Source organism: Schistocerca piceifrons, chromosome 6 (assembly GCF_021461385.2).
Source record: "Schistocerca piceifrons isolate TAMUIC-IGC-003096 chromosome 6, iqSchPice1.1, whole genome shotgun sequence".
Classification (NCBI taxonomy): Eukaryota; Metazoa; Arthropoda; class Insecta; order Orthoptera; family Acrididae; genus Schistocerca; species Schistocerca piceifrons.
In genome coordinates this window covers 231678410-231705812 of record NC_060143.1, presented here as the reverse complement: position 1 = coordinate 231705812, position 27403 = coordinate 231678410, and the positions used below count along the sequence as shown (strand labels likewise).

Genomic DNA, 27403 nt, shown 5'->3' with positions numbered 1-27403 from the left:
ATTTGGCACTGAAAATAAGTCACTTGGGGCACACACTGCCGTTGCCCACCATGATCACATCAAGACTACAGTCAGCCTTCAGACATTTAGTAAGTGCTGACCTCCTCTTCAAAATATGTTACAATATCTTGACACTGCCATCAAGAGGAGGAGGCATCTGACTCGTAAAAATGAAGAACAGGGTGCATGTGCTATTTCTTAGTATGATGTAAAGCTATTGGATAACCAAGAACATCACCTTAATAGGCACTGTGATCAACGAAGTGGCTCCCCATTCACTTTGTCCACCAGTCAATGCTGGCCACATCACAGCACCGCTCGCACATCTTCAGGACTTCTTCGTAAATACAGTTACATTCACGACAGTTTGCTGGAGACCAGGTTACCCACAACGAAAGACATATCGAAGCTTCCTTCAACAATCTCACAATGTGGCCAAACAAAATACCTGGTGATACAGTGTCAGATAATATGGCGAGTGGTCCATCTTCCCTCTCTCCCTACAGAGGTAGTGGTGAACTGCAACATCCCAGACTGTCAACGACTGCACTCTATTCATCTGGTTGACACATCAATATGCCCCCACTGCGCAGTTGTTGACTCCAATGAGTACGGTTTTTTTTTTTAGCACGGCAATTGACTGTTGGCTTCTAATGAGGAAAATGCTGGCCCTTTTACTGTGTACAGTGCACACGGCGATCAAAGCTGACAACATGCTGTTCCCGGACAGAGTATACTTTCCCACCACCACTACAAATGCCGTAAACTGGATAAAGGGGATGGTGACATATTATTTCTATCGCACTGACAGCAAGAAGGTCATAGACTTCTGGTACATACTGCAATAGCATCATGATATCTTGCGGCGATGTGTGAAATATAGAACATGTTTTTCCATTTATTTAGGTTTGTTATTCACAAATCCTCCGGCTAGTTGCAGTGTTCCAGGTATTAGAAGTGAAATGAGGAGATAACTCAACGCTCAGAAACTAATGTTCATGCCTTGTATATTCAGGGGACTATATATCATTTAAGTTTGCAAGAATCCAACAGGGCTGTTGCAGGTCCCGTTTTCTTTTCTTTCTTTTTGTAGTGAACTCTTTAAATCTAGACAGTGTTAGGAGCCATTTTTACATCTGGATGTGTTGAATGACACTTTTAGTTTCTGTATGTTGTGTTTTGCACCTATGAAAGAAAATAAAAAAAATCAACAGACACAACAACACCTCAAATAAAAAAATAAATGAAATAAAAAAGGGGGTTAGCACCTTTGATTAATAATTAAAATGTCCTCGGTCCCAGGTTCTAAACCCACCACCACTTAAATTTTGATTAATAATCAACACTGGCAGACGAAGACTTTCAGCATAAGAAGTCACCCTCACTTTGCCAACAGCCTTGACAAAATGGGCAGAAGTGCGGACAGAGGTTCAGGGCACTCTCTTGTCCTTGGGGTGGGAAACTGTCCCTAAAGATGGAAGAATCAGCAATGACCAATGGCATGAGGATGCAGAAAGCAAAGGAAAACACTGTGTTAAAGACATATAACATTTATCCACAGGACATGTGTTCTGTAATTGAAAAAGTGTCATGATGATCTCTCCACTGGCAAAAGATTCCGAAATAGCCCCCATTTGGATCTCTGGGAGGGGACTGCCAAGGAGCAGATGACCATGAGAAGAAGATCGAATAACCAACAAAAGGATAATGTTCTACGAGTCAGGGTGTGGGATGTCAAAAGTTTGAATGTGGTAGAAAATCTGAAACGGCAAACGTAAAGGTTCAATCTAGATATACTAGGAAACAGTGAAGTGAAATGGAAAGAAGATAAAGATATCTGGTCAGATGAATATAGGGTAATATTGACAGCAACAGCAAATGGTATAATGGAAGTTGGACTCATTATGGCAAAGAAGGTACAGCAGAAAGTACATTACTGTGAACAGTTCACAGATAGGATTGTTCTTATCAGGTTCGACCACTAACCAACACCAATAATGATAGTTCATGTATACATGAAGATATTGAAAGGGTAATACAGTACATAAAGGAAGATGAAAATCTAATAGTCACTGGGGACTGGAATGCAGTTGTACGGGAATCAGCAGAAGAAAAGGTTACAGGTAGATGTGGACTTGGGACAAGGAATGAGAGAGGAGAAAGACTAATTGAGTTCTGTAATAAATTTCACCCCCCTCCCCCCCATGAACCATAGACCTTCCCGTTGGTGGGGAGGCTTGCGTGCCTCTGCGACACAGATAGCCGTACAGTAGGTGCAACCACAACGGAGGGGTATCTGTTGAGAGGACAGACAAACGTGTGGTTCCTACAGAGGGGCAGCAGCCTTTTCAGTAGTTACAGGGGCAACAGTCTGGATTATTGACTGACCTGGCCTTGTAACATTAACCAAAACGGCCTTGCTGTTCTGGTACTGCGAACGGCTGAAAGCAAGGGGAAACTACGGCCGTAATTTTTCCCGAGGGCATGCAGCTATACTGTATGGATAAATGATGATGGTGTCCTCCTGGGTAAAATATTCCAGAGGTAAAATAGTCCCCCATTTGGATCTCCGAGTGGGGACTACTCAGGAGGACGACGTTATCAGGAGAAAGAAAACTGGCATTCTACAGATCAGAGCGTGGAATGTCAGATCCCTTAATCGGGCAGGTAGGTTAGAAAATTTAAAAAGGGAAATGGATAGGTTAAAGTTAGATATAGTGGGAATTAGTGAAGTTCAGTGGCAGGAGGAACAAGATTTTTAGTCAGGCGGATACAGGAGCACAAATACAAAATCAAATATGGGTATTGCAGGAGTAGGTTTAATAATGAATAAAAAAATAGGAGTTCGGGTAAGCTACTACAAACAACATAGTGAACGCATTATTGTGGCCAAGATAGACACGAAGCTCACGCCTACAACAGTAGTACAAGTTTATATGCCAACTAGCTCTGCAGATGACGAAGAAATTGAAGAAATTTGTGATGAGATAAAAGAAATTATTCAGGTAGTGAAGGGAGACGAAAATTTAATAGTCATGGGTGATTGGAATTCGAGAGTAGGAAAAGGGAGAGAAGGAAACATAGTAGGTGAACATGGATTGGGGCTAAGAAATGAAAGAGGAAGCCGCCTGGTAGAATTTTGTGCAGAGCTTAACTTAATCATAACTAACACTTGGTTCAAGAATCACGAAAGAAGGTTGTATACATGGAAGAACCCTGGAGACACTAAAAGGTATCAGATAGATTATATAATGGTAAGACAGAGATTTAAGAACCAGGTTTTAAATTGTACGGCATTTCCAGGGGCAGATGTGGATTCTGACCACAATCTATTGGTTATGAACTGTAGACTAAAACTGAAGAAACTGCAAAAAGGTGGGAATTTTAGGAGATGGGACCTGAATAAACTGAAGGAACCAGAGGTTGTAGACAGTCTCAGGAAGAACATAAAGGAACAATTGACAAGAATGGGGGAAAGAAATACAGTAGAATAAGAATGGATAGCTTTGAGGGATGAAGTGGTGAAGGCAGCACAGGATCAAGTAGGTAAAAAGACGAGAGCTAGTAGAAATCCTTGGGTAACAGAAGAGATATTGAATTTAATTGATGAAAGGAGAAAATACAGAAATGCAGTAAATGAAGCAGGCAAAAAGGAAGACAAACGTCTCAAAAATGAGATCAACAGGAAGTGCAAAATGCTGAGGAGGGATGGCTAGAGGACAAATGTAAGGGTGTAGATGCACATATCACTAGGGGGTGAGATAGATACTGCCTACAGGAAAATTAAAGAGACCTTTGGAGAAAAGAGAACCACTTGCATGAATGTCAAGAGCTCAGATGGAAACCCAGTTCTAAGCAAAGAAGGGAAAGCAGAGACATGGAAGGAGTATATAGAGGGTCTATACAAGGGCGATGTTCTTGAGGACAATATTATGGAAATGGAAGAGGATGTAGATGAAGATGAAATGGGAGATATGATACTGCGTGAAGAGTTTGACAGAGCACTGAAAGACTTAAGTCAAAACAAGGCCCCAGGAGTACACAACATTCCATTACAACTAATGGCAGCCTAGGGAGAGCCAGGACTAACAAAACTCTACCATCTAGTGAGCAAGATGTATGAGACAGGCGAAATACCCTCAGAATCCCAAAGAAAGCAGGTGTTGACAGATGTGAAAATTACTGAACTATCAGTTTAATAAGCCACAGCTGCAAAATACTAGCATGAATTCTTTACAGACGAATGGAAACACTGGTAGAAGCCGACCTCGGGGAAGATCAGTTTGGATTCCGTAGAAATGTTGGAACGTGTGAGACAATACTGACCCTACGACTTATCTTAGAAAATAGATTAAGGAAAAGCAAACCTACATTTCTAGTATTTGTAGTCTTAGAGAAAGCTTTTGACAATGTTGACTGGAATAATCTCTTTCAAATTATGAAGGCGGCAGGGGTAAAATACAGAGAGCGAAAGGCTGTTTACAATTTGTACAGAAACCAGATGGCAGTTATAAGAATCGAGGGACATGAAAGGGAAGCAGTGGTTGGGAAGGGAGTGAGACAGGGTTGCAGCCTCTCCCAATGTTATTCAATCTGTATATTGAGCAAGCAGTAAAGGAAACAAAAGAAAAATTTGGAGTAGGTATTAAAATCCATGGAGAAGAAATAAAAACATCGAGGTTCGCTGATGACATTGTAATTCTGTCACAGACAGCAAAAGACCTGGAAGAGGAGCTGAACGGAATGGACAGTGTCTTGAAGGAAGGATATAAGATGAACATCAACAAAAGCAAAACGAGAATAATGGAATGTAGTCGAATTAAGTCGGGCGATGCTGAGGGAATTAGATTAGGAAATGAGACACTTAAAGTAGTAAATGAGTTTTGCTATTTGGGGAGCAAAGTAACTGATGATGGTCAAGGTAGAGAGGATATAAAATGTAGACTGGCAATGGCAAGGAAAGCGTTTCTGAAGAAGAGAAATTTGTTAACATCGAGTATAGATTTAAATATCAGGAAGTTGTTTCCAAAAGTATTTGTATGGAGTGTAGCCATGTATGGAAGTGAAACATGGACGATAAATAGTTTGCACAAGCAGAGAATAGAAGTCTTTGAAATGTGGTGCTACAGAAGAATGCTGAAGATTAGATGGATAGATCACGTAACTAATATGGAAGTATTGAATAGGATTGGGGAGAAGAGTAGCTTGTGGCACAACTTGACCAGAAGAAGGGATCGGTTGGTAGGACATGTTCTGAGGCATCAAGGGATCACCAATTTAGTATTGGAGGGCAGCGTGGAGGGTAAAAATCGTAGAGGGAGACCAAGAGATGAATACACTAAACAGATTCAGAAGGATGTAGGCTGCAGTACGTATTGGGAGATGATAAATTTCAGTTAGTAATAGTGAATACTCTGTTCAAGAATCACAAGAGGAGGAGGTAGACTTGGAAACACCGGGTAATATAGGAAGATGTCCGTTAGATTACATCATGGTAAGGCAGATATTGGATTGCAACGCGTACCGAGGACAATATATAGACTCAGATCACAATGTAGTAGTGATGAAGAGTAGGCTGAAGTTTAAGAGATTAGACAGGAAGAATCAATACCCAAAGAAGTGGGATACAAAAGTACTAAGGAATGACGAGATACACTTTAAGTTCACTAACGCTATGGACATTGGAATGAGGAGTAGCTCAATAGGTAGAACAGTTGAAGAGGAATGGAAATCTCTAAAAAGGCCAATCACCAAAGTTGGAAAGGAAAACATAGGTACCAAGAAGGTAACTGTGAAGAAATGATGGGTAACAGAAGAAATGTTTCAGTTGATCAATGAAAGAAGAAAGTACAAAAATGTTCAGGGAAATTCAGAAATACAAGTTGCTGAAGAACGAAATAAATAGAAAGTGCAGGGAAGTCAAGATGAAATGGCTGCATGAAAAATGTGAAGAAATCGAAAATGAAATGATTGTCGGAAGGACTGTCTCCGCATATAGGAAAGTCAAAACAACCTTCGGTGAAATTAAAAGCAAGGGTGCAATGAGAATTCCACTGTTAAATACAGAGGAGAGAGCGGGTAGGTGGAAAGGGTACATTGAAGGTCTCTGTGATGGGGAAGATTTGACTAATGTGATAGAAGAAGAAACATGAGTCAATTTAAAAGAGATACGGGATCCAGTATTAGAATTTAAGAGAGCTTTGGAGGACTTAAGATCAAATAAGGCAGAAGGGATGGATAACATTCCATCAGAAAACCTAAAATCATTGGGGGAAGTGGCAACACAGTGATTATTCACATTGGTATGTAGAATGTATGAGTCTGATGATATACCACCTGACTTTTGGAAAAATATCATCACACAATTCCGAAGGCTGCAAGAGCTGACAAGTGCGAGAATTATCACGCAATCAGCTTAACAGCTCATGCATCCATGTTGCTGACAAGAATGATATACAGAAGAATGGAAAAGAAAATTGAGAGTGTGTTAGTTGACAATCAGTGGGGCTTCAGGAAAGGTAAAGGCACCAGAGAAGCAATTCTGACATTGTGGTTGATAGGAATCAAGACTAAAGAAAAATCAAGACACATTTATAGGTTTTGTCAACCTGGAAAAAGTGTTCCACAATGTAATATGGTGCAAGATGTTCAAAATTCTGAGAAAAGCAGAAGTAAGCTATAGGGAGAGACAGGTGATATACTGTATGTACAAGAGCCAAGAGGGAATAAGAGTGAACGACCAAGAACAAAGTGCTTGGATTAAAAAGGGTGTAAGACATGAATGTACTGTTCAATCTGTACATCGAACAATAATGATGGAAATAAAAGAAAGGTTCAGGAGTGGAATCAAAATTCAGGGTCAAAGGATATAAATGACATGATTCGCTGACGACATTGTTATCCTGAGTGAAAGTGAAGAAGAATTACAGGCTCTGCTGAATGGAATGAACAGTCTAATGAGTACAGAATATGGAATGACAGTAAATCAAAGAAAGATGAAAGTAATGAGAAATAGTAGAAATGAGAAATGTGAGAAACTTAACACCAGAGCTGATGGTCAAGGAGTAGATGAAGTTACAGAATTCTGCTACCTAGCCAGCAAAATAACCAGTGACATACGGAGCAAGGAGGACATCAAAAGCTGACTAGCACTGGCAAAAAGGGCATTCCTGGCCAACAGAAGTTTACTAGTATCAAACATAAGCATTGATTTGAGGATGAAATTTCTGAGAATGTACATTTAGAGCATAGACTTGTATGGTAGTGAAACATGGACTGTGGCAAGACCAGAACAGAAGAGAATCAAAGCATTTGAGATGTGGTGCTACAGATGAATAGGGAAAATTAGGTGGACTTATAAGGTAAGAAATGAGGACATTCTGTGCAAAATCGGAGAGGAAAGGAGTATGTGGAAACTGCTGACAAGGAGAAGGGACAGGTTGATAAGACATTTGTTAAGACATCAGGGAATTACTTCCATGGTACCAGAGGGAGGCATAGAGAGCAAAAATTATAGAGGAAGACAGAGATTGGAGTAAATCCAGCAAGTAATTGAGGACATAGCCTGGAAGTGCTACTCTGAGATCTTCTTTATTCGTGTCAGAGGTACACTAAAATAAACACATATCCAATACATACAAAATAACTATACACTATTAACCCAGAATTGGGCAACTTTGATAGCATTGGGTGCTGAAGACGTTAAGTACTTCATGCTACAGCTAGTTGGGCACAAGTTACATTTGAAGAGATGCCGTGTTGACTGAAATTCACTGCATTCGCACTTTGTTGTGTTGGCAGTTGGATGTTCCATTTAAGGAGATTGTCCCTCATAGTCTGTTAAGGACTTTCAGATGACCCACTTCTCCATGTGTCCAGGCGGCAGGGATTCCTATGGTGTCATCCAGTTTGACAGGTGTTGGCATCTATCTTTCCACTTGATGAGTTGGGTAGTGGCAGCTGATCCTCCTAAGGGCTGTGAAGTTGTTAGGAAACTCTTCCTGGACTTCAGTCTTGGCTTGGCAGGTTGATGTCCAAAGAGTGGATGTGAGGTCACTGTATTTGATTTACACCTCTCAATGATAGCGGCGACCTCTCTTCTGATGTCACATGGAGCAATCCCAGCAATACACTGAACTTTGTCCATGGGGGTTGGCCTTAGGCAGCCTGTAACTATCCTACAGCTGTCATTTAAGGCTAGGGAGACCGTTCTTTTGAGTTCTCCATCGGCTGTGATTTCCTTGGAAGTCCACGAAAAAACGTTGATTCTGTAGGAGTGTTGCAATTATCCTCATCAGCACATACTCGTTTGCCAGGTTGTAGATTTTGTGTAGTAACACTCTGTGGCTTATGGTGTCAAAGGCCGCCAAAAGGTCAACAAAAGATACACCTGATATCTTCCTTTGCTCACAGCCATCTTCTATGAACTGAGAAAGATAAAGGATTTGTGAGGTGAAATTCTTGCCTGGTCTAAAGCCAGCTTGCTGCGAGATAAGAAGTGGATCAACTACTGCAGTTAAGCGGTGAAGAATCATTCTCTCTAGGATCTTAGAGAGATGGCAAAGGAGAGATATTGGCCTGAAGTTCTTCAGATCTGTTGGTGAATTTCCAGGTTTTAGTATCACAGTCACAAGGGCCTTGTGCCATAATTTCGGGATCTTGAAAAAAGCCACACAGTGGTTATACAGGTTTAACAGCCAGTCTTTGGTTGTGGTGCCACAATGTTTAATTTGCTCTACACAAATGTCATCTAATCCTGCTGCCTTGCCATTTTTGCATTTGTGAATGGTTTCTTCTAAACCACCTAGGTTAGATGGTCTAGTCAGGTTATTATCCTGAAATTATTCCTTAAACTCTAATTTGAAGTCCGATTTTTTGACAGGAGATCATAGTTTAGCATTCTCAAGAATCTGTGCAGCAATTTCATTTGGAGTGATCTTAGTGCGATTGGCATGTTTGGTTGGATCATTAATTAGTTTTCTCACCAGTTTCCAGGCCTTCTGGCTACTAATTGAAAGATCTGTTTCCTCCATAAGTTTAATCCGTCTTTCTCTTTTGTTTTCTGCTATGCAAGACATTACTTCTTGACCAGCCAAGATGGTTTGCTCATTGAATGGATCTTGTTCAAAAAGTGGCAGGTATTTATTCATTAGGGCTGCCGACTGGGTTGTTAATCCATAGAGGTGTTGTGTTCTGCAGCCCCATGGCATAGATTACTGTGATACCTTCTTCACTCCATCCACAAACTTATTGTAGTTTTCTGGTGCTCCCTGGAGATCAGTTACAATTTTATCCAGGTTCGAACTAAAAAGCTCCCTGTTAGCCTTACGGAAGTTGTATCTTCTGCAGAATGGAACGGTTCTTGGTTGGGATATTGCAGTAACTTGGCACATCACAGGGCAGTGTTGAGAATCGGGGGTGGCAAACTGTCTTAACACACTGTTGGCCTATGTGCTCACTTGTGAATATTAGATCTGGGTTAGATCTACATTTCCAACATCCACTGTTGAAAGATGCAGGGAGTTTACCATCGTCTATGAGAGTTAGTTGGAAGGTGTCAGACCATTTCAGCACTTCTTCTCCGTTGTCATCATCTTGTGAGTAGCCCCAAACTGTACTGTGGCTGCTGAAGTCTCCAACTCTACACTTGGTTTGGTGTTTGCTGAAGTTCTCAGGAGTTATAAAAGAGAACTTCGCTTTAGGTGGTTTGTAGATAGACGATACGATGCAGTTATTAAGTTGTACTGTGAGTATTTCAGTATCATTGTCTTCAGAGATGGATGTAGACATAATGTGGAGGTCGGGTTGTACAAATAAGGCACTTCCGTATTGTTTATGAGGTCTTTCATCAAGTCTCATTCCAGGTATTTTGGGGTGACACATTTGATCATCTCTGTGGGTTTCTTGTAGGCACAGGACGCTGCAGCAGTTAGTTTGGCAGAGTTCACCCAAAAGCTCTTGTTTGGGAGGTGACAGTCCCTCTACATTAAAAGTCAGTATAGTTAGCCTTGGCCTTAAGAAAGGCCTATGTACAACAGATGATATCATTTGCTTGTACTTCTGGAATGATGAAGAGGTTGGCACAGGAGAGAAATTCGTGGTGGGCTGCATCATCAAACCAGTCAGAAGACTGATGACTGGTAAAGAGAGAGAGAGAGAGAGAGAGAGAGAGAGAGAGAGAGAGAGAGAGATAGAAACCAACAGAGGTTTATCGGGATGGCGATGTCCACAATACAACCTACCAGAAAATTGTGGCATCCCATGCATGAGTGTAAAAGACATAGCCTGCTTCAAGGGTAAGCAATAGGGCCATTACGGTAAGGATTGTCATGAAGGGCCCTAGTACAACCGGAGAAAAGACAAGGTGGCAGTATCAAGTAAAACAGGCAAAGTGGTGCAGGGAAACTAAATGGTGGCAAGGCTGCACAGTCGGGCATTGTCACAGTAACCCCCAGTTAGGATAAGTGACTGTGCAACAGAGAACTATGTTCTAGTATTATATTGTATTGAACTAAGAAAGTACTTTAAGCTATTGACTGATACAGTAGCACAGTTGTGCTTGCTAAAGAGGACAAGTATTCCAGGGAAGAGTGCAATTAAAGTAAATGAAGCAGAAAGGCTTCGATTAAAAGGCACAATAGGTACAGTGCAAATAGACTTAAATGTGCAAAGTGGAGGAAAAGGTGGAAAGAAGTTTCATGTACTTGAGTCAGGACTAGACATTCCCTATGATGAACTGACAGGTAGAAACTTCCTAACAGCATAAGGTCAAGTTAGACTGTGGGGAAAGTTGTATGACTACAAGGGCGAAACATACCTTTAATAGTAGAGGAAGAACCGAAAGATTTTGAGTTCGAAACAGATCAAGAATCCAACAGGTAAATAGGTCTCCAAGAAGAAAAGGTTATGTTTTTAAGAGTGGCAGGCAAGATGCCTGGACAGAGCATAAAAGAAATGGTTATCCCAAGACAGGAAATTGCACAAGGAGTGCATGTACCTGCATCAAAGAACAGAGTTCAGCTGCAGAATGTCAGATTACTGGCTGGAACAACTAGTAAAAATACACAAAGTAAAAGGCAGAAAGGAAGCCGTGAGCAAAACCGAAAGTCATGTTAGTACCTTAAGGAAACAGCTAAGAGTAGAGCATTTAAGTGCTGAGGAGAGCAGCATGTTGGTGGAAGTGTGTACCGAGTATGGAGACATGTCCCATCTACCATCAGTGGTCTTTTACCACTGTAAATCTTTGTCCATATATGTATGGTAGGAACTGTTTCACCGCATATACTATAGCCAACAATTCCTTTTCAATAGTGCTATAGTTAAGTTCCACCTTATTCAGTGCTCTTGATGCATATGCAATGGGCAAGTCTTCGCCAGCTTTCTTTCCTTGCAACAACACTGTCTCTAAGGCTGCATTGTTATCATCTATTGTGGCAATAAATGCTTTAGTAAAATCTGGGTAGTGAAGTAGGGGTGGATTTATCGATTTCTCCTTCAGCTCTCTGAACACATTGTTCTATCGTTTGCCCCATTGGTACCCACTCCTTTCTTTGACAGCTCGTGGAGTGGCTTCGCAATTTATATGAAGTGTGCAATAAATCACGGTAATACCCTACAACCATAGAAACCCTTACAACTCTCATTGTTCTTGGCTGTGGGACGAACTTTTATCTTCTCCACATTTGCCATGTCTTGTGGGTAATGCAATGACTTAGGAAGATTACTTCCTTCTTCAGAAAGTCACACTTGTCCTGTTGCAGTTTCAAGTTATGCTCTCGCAACCCGTCAAAGATTTCATGGAGCTTCTCATTATGCTCCTGCAGGTTTCTTCCATTGCACACAATATAGTTTAGATAGACAAAGTGTTTTACACCGTGCAAACCTGCCAGGACTGTGTTCATCAGTCGCTGGAAACATCTTGGGGCTCTCTTCAGTCCCATCGGCATTCTCTTATATTCATAATGCTGATTATTTAAACTGAACGCCGTTTTTCCTGTCCTCATCCGTCAATATTTGATGGTATCCAATTGCTAGCTCAAGCATGGACAATTACGTTGCTTGCCCTAATTGATCCAAAATATCGGAGATATCAGTAGTGAAATGCATCGCCTACAGTAATATCATTCAACTACCTGTAATCCACTATGATTCTCCACTTTTGCTTGGCAATGGCAATGGTGTATTCCATGCACTCTTACTTTCGACAATTATATCATCTTTCAGCATTTGTTCAATTTGGTACTTTAAAACTTTTTTTTTGAGCTTCAGGGATTCAATACAGCCTGGAATGTACTACCTTCACTGCATGCTTTAGTGCTATCAGTATTTTGTGCTGCACTGCGGTTATATATGACAATAATCACTTTATATCATATAATTTGTTATCAAATGCACAGCCCAGCTTAAGAAGTCGTTTAACAACAGAAAATGCTATATTTACTTTCTCTGCGAGGTACTGGATGGGTTAAACAGAAGGTTTCAAATGATAGGCATATTTTTTGATTTCACTAAGGCGTTTGATCATGTTGATCACAAAATATTGCTCCAGAAGCTGGAGCATTATGGAATATGGGGAGTAGCTCAAAATTGGTTCACGTCTTGCTTTAACAGACAGTAAAAGGTCATTATTCACATTCACAGTGTTGAGAATGGCAGTGATGTGGGGTCTGAGTCAGGTACGGTCAAGTGGAGAAAGGGGGGGGGGGGGCAGGGATCAGTGCTGGGGCCACTTCTGTTCCTTATTTATATAAATGATATGCCCTCTAGTATTATGGGTAACTCTAAAACATTCCTGTTTGCTGATGACACTAGCTTGGCAGTAAAGGACGTTGTGTGTAACAATGGCTCTGCTTCAAACAGTGCAGTTCATGACAAGTGAAACTGAATACTTCAAATTTCTAGGTGTTCAGACAAAAACTAACGTGGAAAGGCCACAGTCAGGATCTTGTCCAAAGACTTAATGCTGCCATTTTTACTATTCGAATGGTATCTGAAGTAAGTGATCGTTCAACATGAAAATTAGTCTACTTTGCTTATTTTCATTCACTTATGTCTTATGGTATTATATGTTGGGGTAACTCTTCCCATTCTAAAAGGATATTTTTGGCTCAGAAATGGACGGTTCAGGCAATATGTGATGTAAGTTCGCGAATCTCTTGTCAAACCCTGTTCACTAGTCTGGGTATTTTGACATTGTCCTCTATATACATTCTTCACAGTCGTTTCTTTTTAACAATATCAACTTATTCCCAAAAATAAGCAGCTTTCACTCAGTTAATACTCGGCAGAAATCCAACATGAATTTGGATCGGACTTCCTTAACTATTGTGCAGAGAGGTGCGCAGTATACTGCTGCATCTATTTTCAATAAGCTACCACAAGAATTCAAAAAATCTTAGCAATAATCCATACACTTTCAAATTGAAACTGGAAAGTTTCCTCATGGGTCACTCCTATTCTGTTGAGGAGTTCCTTGAAAAATTAAGCCGATTCTCATGTTATATTGTTGACTGCATTTACTGAAACTTATGGCTTGACTTTTTTTTGGGTATATAAACATGTAATTTTTATCTGTTATTACTTTTATGTTGTAATTTCATGTATTGACACGTTCCATAACCTTGGAGATTTGCTCCTCAAATTGGTCCTACAGAACTTGACGTGTAAATAAAAAAAGATAAATAGGTGACTGTGCACATAGTCCTTTGCATTGTTATCAACATTTGATCATGAAGAATGTGAAGCAAAATTGCTGCAACCGGTGAGAGAAATTCCAGAAGATTGTGTGCGAAGAATAGTCGCACTAAATCAGAGCACGTGGATGCATCTAAACAGCAATGAATGGTTATACGTAGCTCCAAAAGAAGAAGGATTAACTGTTTTGTGCAGGAGTGAAGCTCTGAAGGACCTAGTAATGAAGGGTATAGGTAAAATAAGTTTTTATAATAAATGCAAAGGTTACGGAACACAAGTTTTTGTACAGACAGACAGAGTGATCCACAGTAACATAATAAGAAACGATGTAATTCCACTGATAAATTTAGAATTTGATTGTTGCGCTGTCATGAATGAGGGGAAAAAAAAAAAACATTACAGTGTTTAATTTAGATTTACCTTTAGAAACTGTAGTAACACAACTGGACGATTTACAAATCACAGGCAAACAACTGGATGATGTCCAGAAAATGGCAGATACATAGGAGCAAAGTTTGAAATACTCTTGGTATCTTACACATTATTCAATAACTGCTTATGTAACAGAAACACTGATCATCCTAATTATAGTAACATGATGCTGTAAGCAGTGTAAATGTTGTAAGGAATGTTTTAAGAATACGTGGAAAGATATGCAAAAGAAACACTATTGTGAACCAGTAATACCAAAACCAGTTTGGCTAGGAGACAGCTCCATAGAGACTGAAGACATAATGATTAACAGAAGGTGTGCCAAGGACCAAAACGAGTCAATATAATTTAGAATCAGACGTTAAAATGAAAGGAATTTGTAAAATATTTAAGTAAAATGTAACTGTTAAAATAAAAGTTGACAAAACAAATGAAATAAATGTATCCATGCAAAACAAGTGTAAATTTTTAAATAATATGTCAATGTCAATGATTAATATCACAGCATTAATGTAAACTATCAATGTTTTACTGTTTTAATGTAAATATTTTAACATCAATGTGCTGATGTAAAATGATTCAACCAATATATGCAATGGAAGCAAAACAAATGTAAAATCTGTAATGTATTTTATCAAAGGCAAATAAAAAGATTCACAATTGACACTACTCTGACGAGTAACACCAATTCTGATGGCAGGGGAGGTGTTATATCCACAAGGAAAGCCAAGTCCAAATTGTGTTGTTAATAACAGAATGGGAACTGCTAATACCAAAAGGGGCAGCAGTAAGGTATTTAGGCACGGCAAGAGGTGCCACAGACTCTGAATCAGGCTGGTTGGCCAACACCAGGCTGATGGACAGCTACATTTGATAACGAGCTAAAAGCTATAAAGGCACAAAGAGGGCTATGTGTACTTCTGACAACGGGGTTCTTGATAAGGATTGAAATTAAAGTTAATACGCAAAAGCACTTCTGGTTACAGAGTGAGAGCATGGGACGAGAAGGAGAAAGAGAGAGGGCCTTCTCGTGGGGACAGTGCTACATTAAGACAAACAACTAATACAGGGCTTAGGACGCAGTGCGAGATCATATTGAGAGAGGCATCTCTACATCTCCACTCAGCCTCTCAAAAACCACAGAAGAATAGTGCACATTTACAGCCAATAAGGAGACAAGTAGCCCTTGACATTATGTCATGGAATAGCCAGTACGGTTGAAGGTGACGAGTGAACAAAATACAGCAGCAGGACGCTCTGGGAGAGAGGAGATCGATAGGAGAGCACTAGAGAGAAGTTGAGGATAGTTTTCCCAAAAGGTGCTGCAAGCTAGCAGCAGGGAGAGCCAGAGTTCATTGCGGAGTTTGAAACGGGAGCTGATGGGCATATAGGCAGTAGCTGTGGGACTGAGTTAGTTGTGTGGATCACATTCTTCGAGCAGGTGGAACGGTATTGGTCATTTCACTGTTTCTGTATCAGACTTGGCCACTCATTGGAAGCATCTCAGCCAGAGCAGTTAGGATTCATTCATTGTATTTTTGAATAAACCTCAGATTGTCAAACGTTCCTGGAGAGTTACATCAATTACCTCACAGCCTTTCTGCCTTCACACCAGAGAGTGTAATTCCTTAGCTAGGTTAAAAGTCTCCCTCTCATCCTCTCATTACAACCAACCATCTAATCTGTGGTTACAAACCATGTCACTCAACCTCAGGCAAAACCTACACTTGGGGCATGACAACGGGCAAGATAAAATCTCAGGAAAAAGAACAATGACGAAGAGTCTGCCAACCAACATCACATGTAAAAGAATAAGAAGAGTCAAAAAGGTGGGCAGGGCAGGGTAGGAGGCAGGTTGGACCACCAAGCTAGGGTAGCCATGTGCCTCTTGGGTTGGAGCAGATAACAGGGCACCCCTCCAATCCCTCAAGCATCGAATAAAAACCACTTTCATGGGTAAAATGTAAAACCAAATCAGCCACTTTGGCACCGTCCATTAGCATGAGAGGTAGTGTGCCTGGAAGTTTTAAAGTTTTGCCATAAGGTGGCCAAATTAGGGCAGTCCAGTAGAATATGGACCATCATGAGATGGGCAGTACAATGAAACTGCGGCGGATCCTCACATCATCGGATGTGACCTTGGGTCAGCCAAGTGTGGCCAGATGTGAAGCCAACAAAGGACAGCAGATTCCCTGCAAGAAGCACAAAGGGAAGACTACCACATGGCCATGGTCTCCTTTGCACTTTGCAATTCATTCAGGGGAACCAGGGCACATTAATCCACATCCCAAGCCACCAATAACTGTCGGCGTACAGTTGATCGAAGATCAGGCTATGGTACCCCAATCTCCAAAGTCAACATCCCGGTAGCCAAGTTGGCCAATCTGCCAGCATGTTCATTCCCTGAGATCAAAATGTATCCAGGGGTCGATACAAAGACAGCCAACCATCCAGTGTGGAGGACATTGTACAAGAGATCCTGGATAGCCACAACCAATAGGTGTCGAGAGTAGCACTGGTTGACAGTCTGAAGACTATTCAAGGAGTCACTGCCGATTAAGAATGACTCACATGTGTAACAATGAAGGTGGCTAAGGGCTCGAGCAGTGACCACCAATTCTGCAATGAATACACTGCATCTGTTAGGCAGGGAATGTAATTCAATGCATTTTGCATGTGTGTGGGCAAAACTGGTTCATCTGTCGACCATACGGCCATCAGCTTATGCCATGTCTGAGCCTGGAAATGCATCGAGGACCTCCAGGAACAGACAGCAAAAAATCATACGCTCTATTAAGTCTTTTGGTCCAAAGGAGAGGTCAAGGCAGATCCGAGGACAAGGTACACACCATGGGGGCACACGCAATTTCTCCCTGATGAGGCGACAGTGCAGAAAGATGAAGTTCAGAGAAGGGACTGTATGTGAACTGTGATTGTGACTCCAGACCTTGGCCTCTGCTGTGGGAGGTAGATATCACTACCAGGGTAAAGGACATGGTAGTTTGGATGCTCTGGAGAGCAGTGAATGTGTATTGCATAGCTGAGCAGCAATTGCTGGTGCCTGATCTATAGGAGAGAGATGCTGGCCTCTGCAAGCAGGCTGTTCACAGGCATTGTCCGAAAACCATATTCTGCAAGTTTGATCCCACAACGTGTTTTGGATCCAGCATTCGCAATGCTGAAGGCGATGCTGAGCCATATGCCAGGCTCCCATAATCAAGACAAGACAGGAGCAAAGCTCTGTAGAACTGCAAAAGTGTAGAGCAGTCTGCACTCTTGATAGTCTTACTGAGACAGTGAAGAGCATTAAGGTGTGACTAGCACATTTGGTTAAGTTGGCAAAGATGGGGAAGCCATGCCAACTGGGCATTGAAGCCCAATCCCAAAAATGGTAAGACTCCACCACGCTGGGCATTTGGTCCTTGAGATAGAGTTCTGGTGATGAATAGACAGTACAATGGCAACAGAAGAGCATGACACACATTGACAGCAGAAAACCACCTTTTGTATGGCATCCTGCAGTCAGTGTTCAGCAACATCCATAGTTGAGGAGCAAAAGTAGATGCCAAAGTCACCAGCATAAAATGAGGGTACCATATTTACTCAAATCTAAGCCGCACCTGAAAAATGAGACTCGAAATAAAGGAAAAAATAATTTCCCGAATCTAAGCCGCAGCTGAAATTTGAGACTCGAAATTCAAGGGGAGAGGAAAGTTTTAGGCCGCACCTCCAAATCGAAACAAAGTTGGTCCATTGTAATATGAGATAGAATTCAGGTCGAATGAATGACGATACAGCTGCAGTAGTTTGGTTCGAGCCGTAAGCTTAGCGGTTAAGCTTTACCAGGTAGCCATTGCTATGCGTCAGGCGCTCCGTCCTTATTTATGCACGTACCCTTCGTTTTTCACGTGCTTCGTCTGGTTTGAATTGATTGCTGATAATTGCTGTTCTCTTTGTTATACGTGTTTTCGTCACTCTAAGCTGAAAATGCATTACTGTACTGTGTCGTGCATTGTTTGTCGCATTCCGATAATGAATGTTCACGACCTGTCGCCGCTCGCGGCATGGTTTGCTTTTGTGCCTGCTACCGCCGCTTACAATAAAAAAAAAAAAAAAAAAAAAAAAAAAAAAAAAAAAAAAAAAAAAAAAAAAAAAGAGAGTAATTGTCTCAGTAGCGAAACAATGGCAAGAGACTGCTATTTGTTGTTATTTACACTGCTGCTTTCTTTGATAATGATCAACAAGAACCAAATAATAAACTGCGTATGATAGAAGATGTTCTGAACGAGAGTTTAGCGAAAATTTTTCTCCATTTGAAAATCTTTGCAGACGCCTCTTTAGTACATTATTTTCTGCACAGAAATTAGAGTCATCTTAGATTTAAAAATCTAGTCAATTGCCGTGCTTCATTTCTGACTATATCACTATTAGGCATAAGAATAATACGAATATGAACATGACATATGTGTATACTTCCGCGTTTGTGTTGTCTCACTCTAGTTTCGTAGTTTATTAGGCAGACAGGATTTAAATGAGATAGCAGCAAACATGAAAGAATACATGGCAAAATGTTTATATTCGTATTATTCTTATGGTGAAGAGAATACTGCATGTGATTTAGAATTCACAAAAGTTCCCATTAGCAACCATCTCTTCTCACAGGTAGAAAAAAAATCAGAATGTAGAATTGGCCATACTGACAAACATCGCAAACGGTCTTGCCAGTCGGATTTTCGTAGTACATTGAAAAGCTGCTACATTCGAAGATGAACAATACGGAGTTTGTATTTACTTCGTTGGATAATATATGAAAATGCAGTGGTCGAAATTCGGGGTGGAGAAAAAAGCTCGTCTTCCACGCTTTTTTTTAAATTTATTTACTGATGCAGAGGTTTTGGCGCCAGTATTTATCTTTGTGCCTGTAAAGCATGCCTGTGTAGCGCTACATATATTCGACGGCAGAAGTTAGTTGTGGCGGCACCTACCAACATATTTCAGAACTTCCGCTTACTTTGCACTTGATTCTAAGCCGCAGGCGGTTTTTTGGATTACAAAAACCGGAAAAAAAGTGCGGCTTAGATTCGAGTAAATACGGTAACACACTAGACCCTGCAGCTGCACCTGGACCACAGATAGCTACTAGAAGTAGGGGGATACTCAATACAGAGTCCCGAGGGACTCTATTCTCTTATATACAGGGAGCACTGCAGGAAGTACCAACCTGAACCCAGAAAATACAGCGAGAAAAGAAGTTCTGGATAAAGATCGGAAGCTGGCTCTGGACACCCCACTCATGGAGGGTAACTAGGATGTGGTGATGCCATGTGGTGTAGCTATAGAACTCAAGAAAGCAATAAGTTGTTGATACTAACAAAAGCTGACCAAATAGCAGACTCCAGGAAGACCAAGTTGTCATGGCGGAAACTAACCTGGGATGAAAGTAAAAGACCCTGAGACTCAAGGTACCAACACAGCTGCCAAAACAACATACATTTGAGTAACTTTCAGAGAACATTAGTGAGGCCAATTGGGCAATAGCTGTTCATTTCAAGGGGTATTTACCCAGTTTCAGTACTGGGACAATCATGCTTTCTCGCCATTGAGACGGGAACTCACCCTCGCTTCAGATATGGCTGAAAATGGCAATGATGTGATAATGGTAAACCATTGATAAGTGTTTGAGTATTTGGCTGTGGATATGGCCCAAACCTGAAGTGGTGTCAGGGCAAAGGGCTAGGGCACCGAGGAACCCCCACACTCTGAACGGAGCATTGTAAGGCTTCAGTTGACATAGTAAAGTAAGTGCATAATGAGCATGATGGGAAACAAAAAGTTTGGCAACACTGTCTGGAGCAGTGTAGACATCAGCATTCACAAAGATACCAGGTACACCCGCGGGGTACTGGTGTCCCCAGAGGCATCAAATCTTCACCCAAACAGCAGAGGAGGAGTACATGGTCCAACCGTAGCAACATGTCACTCCCAGCATTTTGATTTCTGTTTTATGAGGTGGTGAACCTGGGCACGGAGCCATTTAAAGGCAATGACATGCTCCATTGAATGATGTCACTTATGGCATTGGAGAGCCTACCTGCAATCTCTAATGCTCACAGCAATTTTGGGCTTCCACCAAGATACTGTCTTCTGATGGGAGAATCACATAGAAGAGGGGGATCACTGAGTTAGCTGCCAACAGAATGGCTGCAGTTGTGCTCTGAACAACCATATTGATACCTCCACATGGTGGGATGCGAAGGGCAACAGCAATGGTGCAAGCATCCCAATCAACTTTTGAGAGAGCCCATTTGGATGGAGGATCAAACTGATCGGGAAATAATCACTGTTGCACAGTTCATCATGGACTCTCCAATGGATGGATGAGAGAAGACCTGGGCTGCAAATAGAAAGGTCAATTGCTGAATAAAACCCATATGCCACACTGAAGTGTGTGGGAACATCAGTATTCAAGGGGTGAAGATCAAGCTCTGTGAGCAAAGTGTTGCCAACTTTAATGTGGCCGATGGTCATAGTTCCACCCTACAAAGGGTTCTAGGCATTGAAGTCATCCAGTACTAGGCAGCGCCGGGTGGGTGGAAGGGGAGGGGGGGGGGGGGGGTGAGCTGAGAAAACAGTGCAGACAACATGTTTTGAGACATTTCATCATCAGACTGGAGCTATACACTACGGATGGTAAATTCCAGAGATGTCTTCACAAGAAGAGCCACAGCCACCAAAGTCATGTTGAGTGGTATGTATTTGCACAAACACCACCTAATAATCTTTCATAGTCAGCAGCTATTAAAACAGCCCCAACAGCCACGGAGGGTATGGGGGTCTGCATTTGCTGGGAAACAAATTTCCTGGAAGGCAGGGGAAGTGTACAAAAGATGTCGTAGCTCAGTGAATTGGCACAAAAAGCTGCTACAGTTCCACTGAAGGCTCATGCTTTCAGTACCCCGTGGAGTTGTGATGGAACCAAGGATTTCCTGGAAGGCAATGCAAAAGGCAGGGGAAGTGCACGGAAGATGTTGTAGCTCAGCCAAGTGATGGAAAAATCCACTACAGTTCCACTGAAAGCCCATGATTTCAGTATCCTGTGGAGGCATTGTGGGACCAAAGAGGTAGTTCATGCCTCAGTGACACCTGTGAAGATACACCATCAACGCACATTTGTTTTGAATCAGTGTGTGTGTGTGTGTATGTGTGGGGAGGGGGGGGGAGTGTAGGGAATATATAGGGGCCACCAGGAACACTGCCTTGGATACAGAGACAGAACATTTGGGGTATGGTGGCATAGGGGCCATCAGAATCTCCCTCGTTTTGGAAGATTTCTTCTTGTCCTTAGATTATTTAGACTTGTGCAAGGGCTCGTGTGCCTCAGATTCTGAGACAGAAGAGGATCACGAAATCCTATGACCTGCAACCTGTGGCTCCTTCACCCACCAGCTGGCATCCAGTCGCAGGTCAGCAGAGTCTTGGGAAGAGAGTGTCCCGAGAGACCCATTCCTGATATAGAGTGCCAGAGTAGGGTGTTGCTTTTCCAGCTGGGGGCTGGTGACTGACATCCCCAGTGGATAGGGAGTCAATGCTCCCAAAGGGGATCTGAGGGAAACAGCAGAATGACAACTGCCGACCACCAGGGGAGTGGGTGTAGTTGGGAAGCCCTACGGTCTACACGTCGAAGATATGAAAGGCGATGGCACAGTCACTAAAGCAGATGATGTCACTGTAGCAGTAGCATATATGGGCAACTGTATTCCTTCTTGGCCTCTTGATATGTGAGGTGGTCACGCCTTGTACTCCTGCATTTCCTTTTCACATTGGTGCAGCCTGGTGAACAGATGGAATGGTGTTCCCCACAGTTGACAGAAATGGGAGGAGAGGCACAAGGAGCCTTCATGTGCAACTGATGGCCACAATCCCTACAGGCTGGGCTGGTACTGCAATGCAGAGACGTGTCCAAATCACACACATTTGTTGCACTGCATGGGAGGAGGAATGTATGGCTTGACATCACAACGATACACCATCACCTTGACATTCTCAGGCAATGAATCACCTTCAAAGGCCAAGATTAAGGCTCCAGTATATACTCAGTTGTCTTTAGGCCCCCATTGGACACAATGGACAAAATGCACACCTTGTCACTCCAAAACAGAATGCAGCTAGTCATCAGTCTGTAAAAGGAGATCCAAGTGGAAAATGATACCCCGTATCATATTTTGACTTTTACCGGAGGGGCGGGGGGGGGGGGGGGGAGGGGGGGGGGGGGTTATAGTGGTGACAGGAATACCACCCAGCCTGTCGCTGACAAGCAGTGCCCGTCATTTTAATCAGAATGTAACCACTTTTTATTTTTGAAATCACTACCAATCCTAGAGATTTTCAAAGAAGAACAAAGGCTTTGTAGTCAAAAAAGAATCCCCATCCATCTTAGGACAAACCAACTACTGTGGGGAGTATTTCTCGCCTTGTCTCTGGGTCCTACGTTCCTCCCATGGAATTGCTAGAGAGGGAAACTTTTGCAGACCGTAGCTATCTGTGGAAGAGGCTGCTGGGGATGCGCAGCCACCAGTAGAAGAAAGTTTAATTTGCTTCAAGCGCAAATCTTCTGCCATGGAACTACCCACTCTGTGCAAGGGCTCTCCCCATGGGTGCCACCCAGTCACTGCAATGGTTACCTGATCAGTAAACCATTTCCCAGTGTCCCCTTGCCCCAGACATGACAGGCACATACTCTGTCTTGCTTGCTGCATTTTGTATCTAGTACCACTGCAAGAAAGAAGGTTGCAAAGAGAGAAAGGCACAAAGGTGAAATATATGCCACACTGGTGACATTCTCTGCATGATCTGCACTTCTGTAAAATTTAGAAAAGCAGTGTCAGGTCACACCCAAAAAGGGAACCATATAATTAATAACGAAAAGGTGTAGAAGGTAAGAAAATGAGTGCAAAAAACACAAACCAGATCCAAGCACAATCGTCACCAAGAAGACCATCCAGCAGAAAGGTAGAGAGGAAAAGAGAACAATAGAAAGATAGACTTGCAGCATGGAAAGGGAAGAAGTGCTGAAAGGATTGGGGCCCGACCGTGACCAGGCACATACTCATGAAAGAGGTGTGGGTCCTCCAGAGTCAATAAAATTGGAGTTACTGCTAATGCACCACAGTTGTTACTCTGTGAATGAATTCCTCACCAAATGAAGTGGAATTTCTACAATGTAAAAAAAGTAATCACAATGATGCTCAATTTCATACGCAAAGTACACATTTTTAACATGTGTTATTTCATAAGCAAACATAATTAATATAATGTTGTAAAATTCCTTCAAATAAATTGCATTAATATTGTCAAACATATTTAATGTCAAGTTCATTATTATTTGCAGTAATCAAATGTGATAAATTGTTTTAACCTTCAGCAGTTGCATGGACTATATGTGTAATACACTTGTGGAAATACAAGGATCTAAAAGTCACGTAGCAACAATGCTTTGAGCCTCTGTGTACTTCAAGATGAACTGTTGGTGCGCCACCTCAGTTTTTCCTGCCTTTAGTTCTACCAATGATGTTCTGGAAGAGCATTCTGGCATTCCTCTGGTGGAAAGTCAGCCATACACTTCAAAAATGACACAGACGAGTTCTGTGGATCACTGCTGGAACTACAGAAGAACATAAAATAAAAGTATTTGGGAAGTTTGTAATGTGTGTCAAACTCATTTGCCACGATCATTCCAACATTGTATGCCTTCTTTCTAAAACCCTGATTACATTAGTATTTAACAGAATATGTATTTTTTAAACTCAATCACAGCAAATGACGTCAATGTAATTAAAATTGTAACATAGTATTATTTTTTTCCAAATAATGATATATATTTTTATTTTTATTCATAATTTTTAATAAGGGGGTATATTTTTACTTTTGATTTGTAATTTTTAATATACATTGTTATGTAAGATACATAAAACACTCAATACAATTTTTTTTTCAAAATTTTTTGGCGTCCTTTGTTAGTTGAGGAAATGACAAGCCATGTAATCCAGGGAATCACTTTCATTTCTTTTTAGAGCACGGCCACCAATGCAGGTTAATGTTGCAATACATGTGAAACAGTTTAATGTTGAATTTTTTATTGATTTATCCTGTATCTGCACATGGTGTTGCAGAACCAAAATAAAAGAAACAGATATTGTTATAGTGCCAATTGCAAAAGAAATCAAGGAGATATTAAGGTATTTTCATATAGACCCATATATCTTCAGAAATTAACTAAATAATTCAGCATTTTCTTGTAAAATTGTGATCTGCTTGCAGGTCTGCAAACAAAAATGGGTAATACCTGGTAGCATATGCCACAGCTGACATTATGTGCCAGAATAATTATCTTCTGTTTCCACAATATGTTGCAAGGATCAACTTCTTATGATTCTTGAGCACACATTTCCACAACCTGGAAGTTCCATATAACCGAATTAAAACATGATTAATAAGCACAGAGAAAGCAATGTTCACAGCAATCAAATTACAGTATAAAAGTAGATGTATCAACTGAGATATGTGAATTATATGAAAGTCACTAGAACCATGTAAACCAAATTTAAGAAAGGGTGATACAAAATAATCATCATATCAAATTAAGAATATTAAGTCCATCCTTAATGTTATGAGTGCAAATGAATATATAATTACATGAACAAGATGATAAAAAAAATTGTTACACGAGATTACAGTACAAAACACCCACACACCAAAATGAAAAGGATCTTGGTTTTGGTTATCTGCAGCACAGCATGAGAATTCAATCAGTTTCGAAAATCACATCAAGAAGGTGAACCTTAAGGGATGTGGAATGAATCAATGTCTATATTAACTAAAGACAAGGAAATTGTACAATCTGTACGCCATATCAAAAATAAACAATCATTATACCACTAAATGCAATTCACTTTTAAAGTTAAATTTAATTGAGTGAATTGTAAAACTGCTAACTTGTAAAAAAAGCTGCTACCTCATCCTTTGTACTGTATAATGACTGTTCCTCTGTTATCTGTAGATTAATATTTAGTTGATTACAGTGGTATTTTTCAAAGAAAACCCTAGCTATACATGTCAGCACTGAGTCCTATTTGCTACAGACCTTACACTCATTTGCAGTGTACCGACACTTTCCACATAACAGAACTTTTCACTCTCTGAATCCAGATTATTTGTAGAAACAGCAGCCAATGACATGCTGTTATAATTTTGTTATGTATTGGTTGGGATTCTCAATTTCTTGCTTTATGTTTGATGGGAGCTTCTCGAATATCTGTCCAACAGCGTACGTGGCTCCATTCTGAACCAAAGACAAGGAGGTGAAGCCTTCATGAAAATTATTTTTGTTTATCACCGTAAAGAGGAGGCATTGAATCGCAGACAGGTACAATGAAAACAAACACACACACACACACACACACACACACACACACACACACACAAATATGACCACTGTCTCTGGCCACAACACTGCAGGCAGCAACTGTGCCTGATGGTAGCAGCAATCTGGTGTAGGTAGTGGGGATAAGGAGGATGTGTGGGGCAGGGTGCGGGAGGGGTAACAGGGTAAGGGTGGGGAAGTTACAGTGCTGCTTGTACTTGTGGGAGCATGCAGGGATGTGGGGACAGATTAGAACTGCTAGGTGCAGTCAGGAGGTTTGAAGGGCGGTGGGGAATGGGGGGAGGCAGGAAAGAGGAGAATTAGAAAAGGGGGAAAAAAGACTGGTGGGTGCATTGGTGAACTAGAAGGCAGTGTGGTGCTGGAGTGAGAGCATGGGAGGGGATAGGTAAGGGGAGGCCACAGGGCTTATGAGAACGTAGGATGTATTGCAGGGAGAGTTTTCACTTGCGCAAGTTGGAAAAGCTTGTGTTGGTAAGGATTCAGATAGCAAAGGATGTGAAGCAGTCACTGAAGTGAAGCACAATGTTTTGGGCAGCAAGTTCAACAACTGGGTGGTCCAACTGTCCCTTGGCCTGTTTCAGTGGCCACTCATTCGGAGAGACAGCTTGTCAGTTGTCATGCCCATGTAGAAAGCAACATGTTGGTTGCAGTTTATTTTGTAGATCACTTGAACTGCTTCCACATGTGGCTGTGAATTTAATGGGATAGGCAATGCCTGTGACTGAAATGGAATAGTGGTGGTGATTATATGGGACAGGTTTTGCATCTAGATCTGTTTCTGGGATATGAGCCATGAAGCAAGTGGTTGGGAGCAGGGGTGAATTTGGGTTGGACACATATCCTCCTGAAAGCTTAAATGTACAGCAGTCACACCTGTCTTCGACTCAACTTCGCCTTCTCATGGTGAGTATTGTTGTTATTCCATCCTCAACTTTCCACTGTTTGAAAATTATTTTTGTGTATTGATTGTGACTATGCCACTGTGGAAAAATCTATGAAAAGATGCTGGAGAAGAGAATAAGAAGCAGTATTGAAAGTAGACTGCAAGAGGAGCAGTACGGTTTCAGACCGGGAAGATCAACAACGGACCTCATATTTGGGGTAAGGCAACTGCAGGAAAGGCACTATGAGTACGGGAAGGACTTAATCATGGCCTTTTTGGATATTGAGAAGGCGTATGACAGTATCTGTAGGGACAAGCTCTGGGATGTGCTGAACGCAAAAGGGATAGATGAAGAGATTACACGAAAAGTCAGAAAAATGTATGAGGGAAGTGAGAGTTGTGTGAAAGTGGGGAGGGAACGTACTGCATGGTTCAAGCTGGAAAATGGGCTGCGACAGGGAAGTGCACTTTCGCCTTTATTGTTTATTATTGTTATGGATGAAATCCTACAGCAAGTATCAGATGCAATTGGAGATCATAAAATGAAAGCAGTGCTTTTTGCCGATGACCTGATGTTATGGGGAAATTGCGTGAAGGAGGTGCAAGAGCAGTTAGATGCATGGGAGGCAACGGCAGCACAATATGGAATGCATTTCTCTGCAAAGAAAAGTGAAATAATCGTCACAACAAGGAAGAAGAATAGGCCAAATGTGGATATAACTTGTGGAGGGGAAAAACTACAAGTGGTAGAGAACTTCAAGTACCTGGGAAGCGTGATTGAAAGTAAGGGGGGAAACACAATGGAAATAAATGAAAGGTGCAGAAAAGCAGGGCAGTTCTACAAATGCATTAGGGGGCTTATTTGGAGCAAGGAGGTGCCACAGAAATCCAAGGGAATTATATACCGAACCTACTTTGTCCCCATATTGACATACGGAAGTGAGACATGGGTAATG

The 27403-nt window shown here is 41.5% G+C and overlaps 1 protein-coding gene across 3 annotated transcripts in view; it reads right to left on the bottom strand.

Moving 5' to 3' along the window:
* The window catches only part of LOC124802971 (F-box only protein 22-like), a 219274-nt gene that overhangs the window by 160034 nt on the left and 31837 nt on the right, over positions 1 to 27403 (bottom strand). For all 3 annotated transcript variants that reach the window (XM_047264064.1, XM_047264062.1, XM_047264063.1), the window contains exon 2: positions 24467 to 24577. In XM_047264064.1, the coding sequence (XP_047120020.1) occupies positions 24467 to 24492 (26 nt within the window). In that variant the 5' untranslated portion in view covers positions 24493 to 24577. The remainder of the gene's footprint in view (positions 1 to 24466; positions 24578 to 27403) is intronic.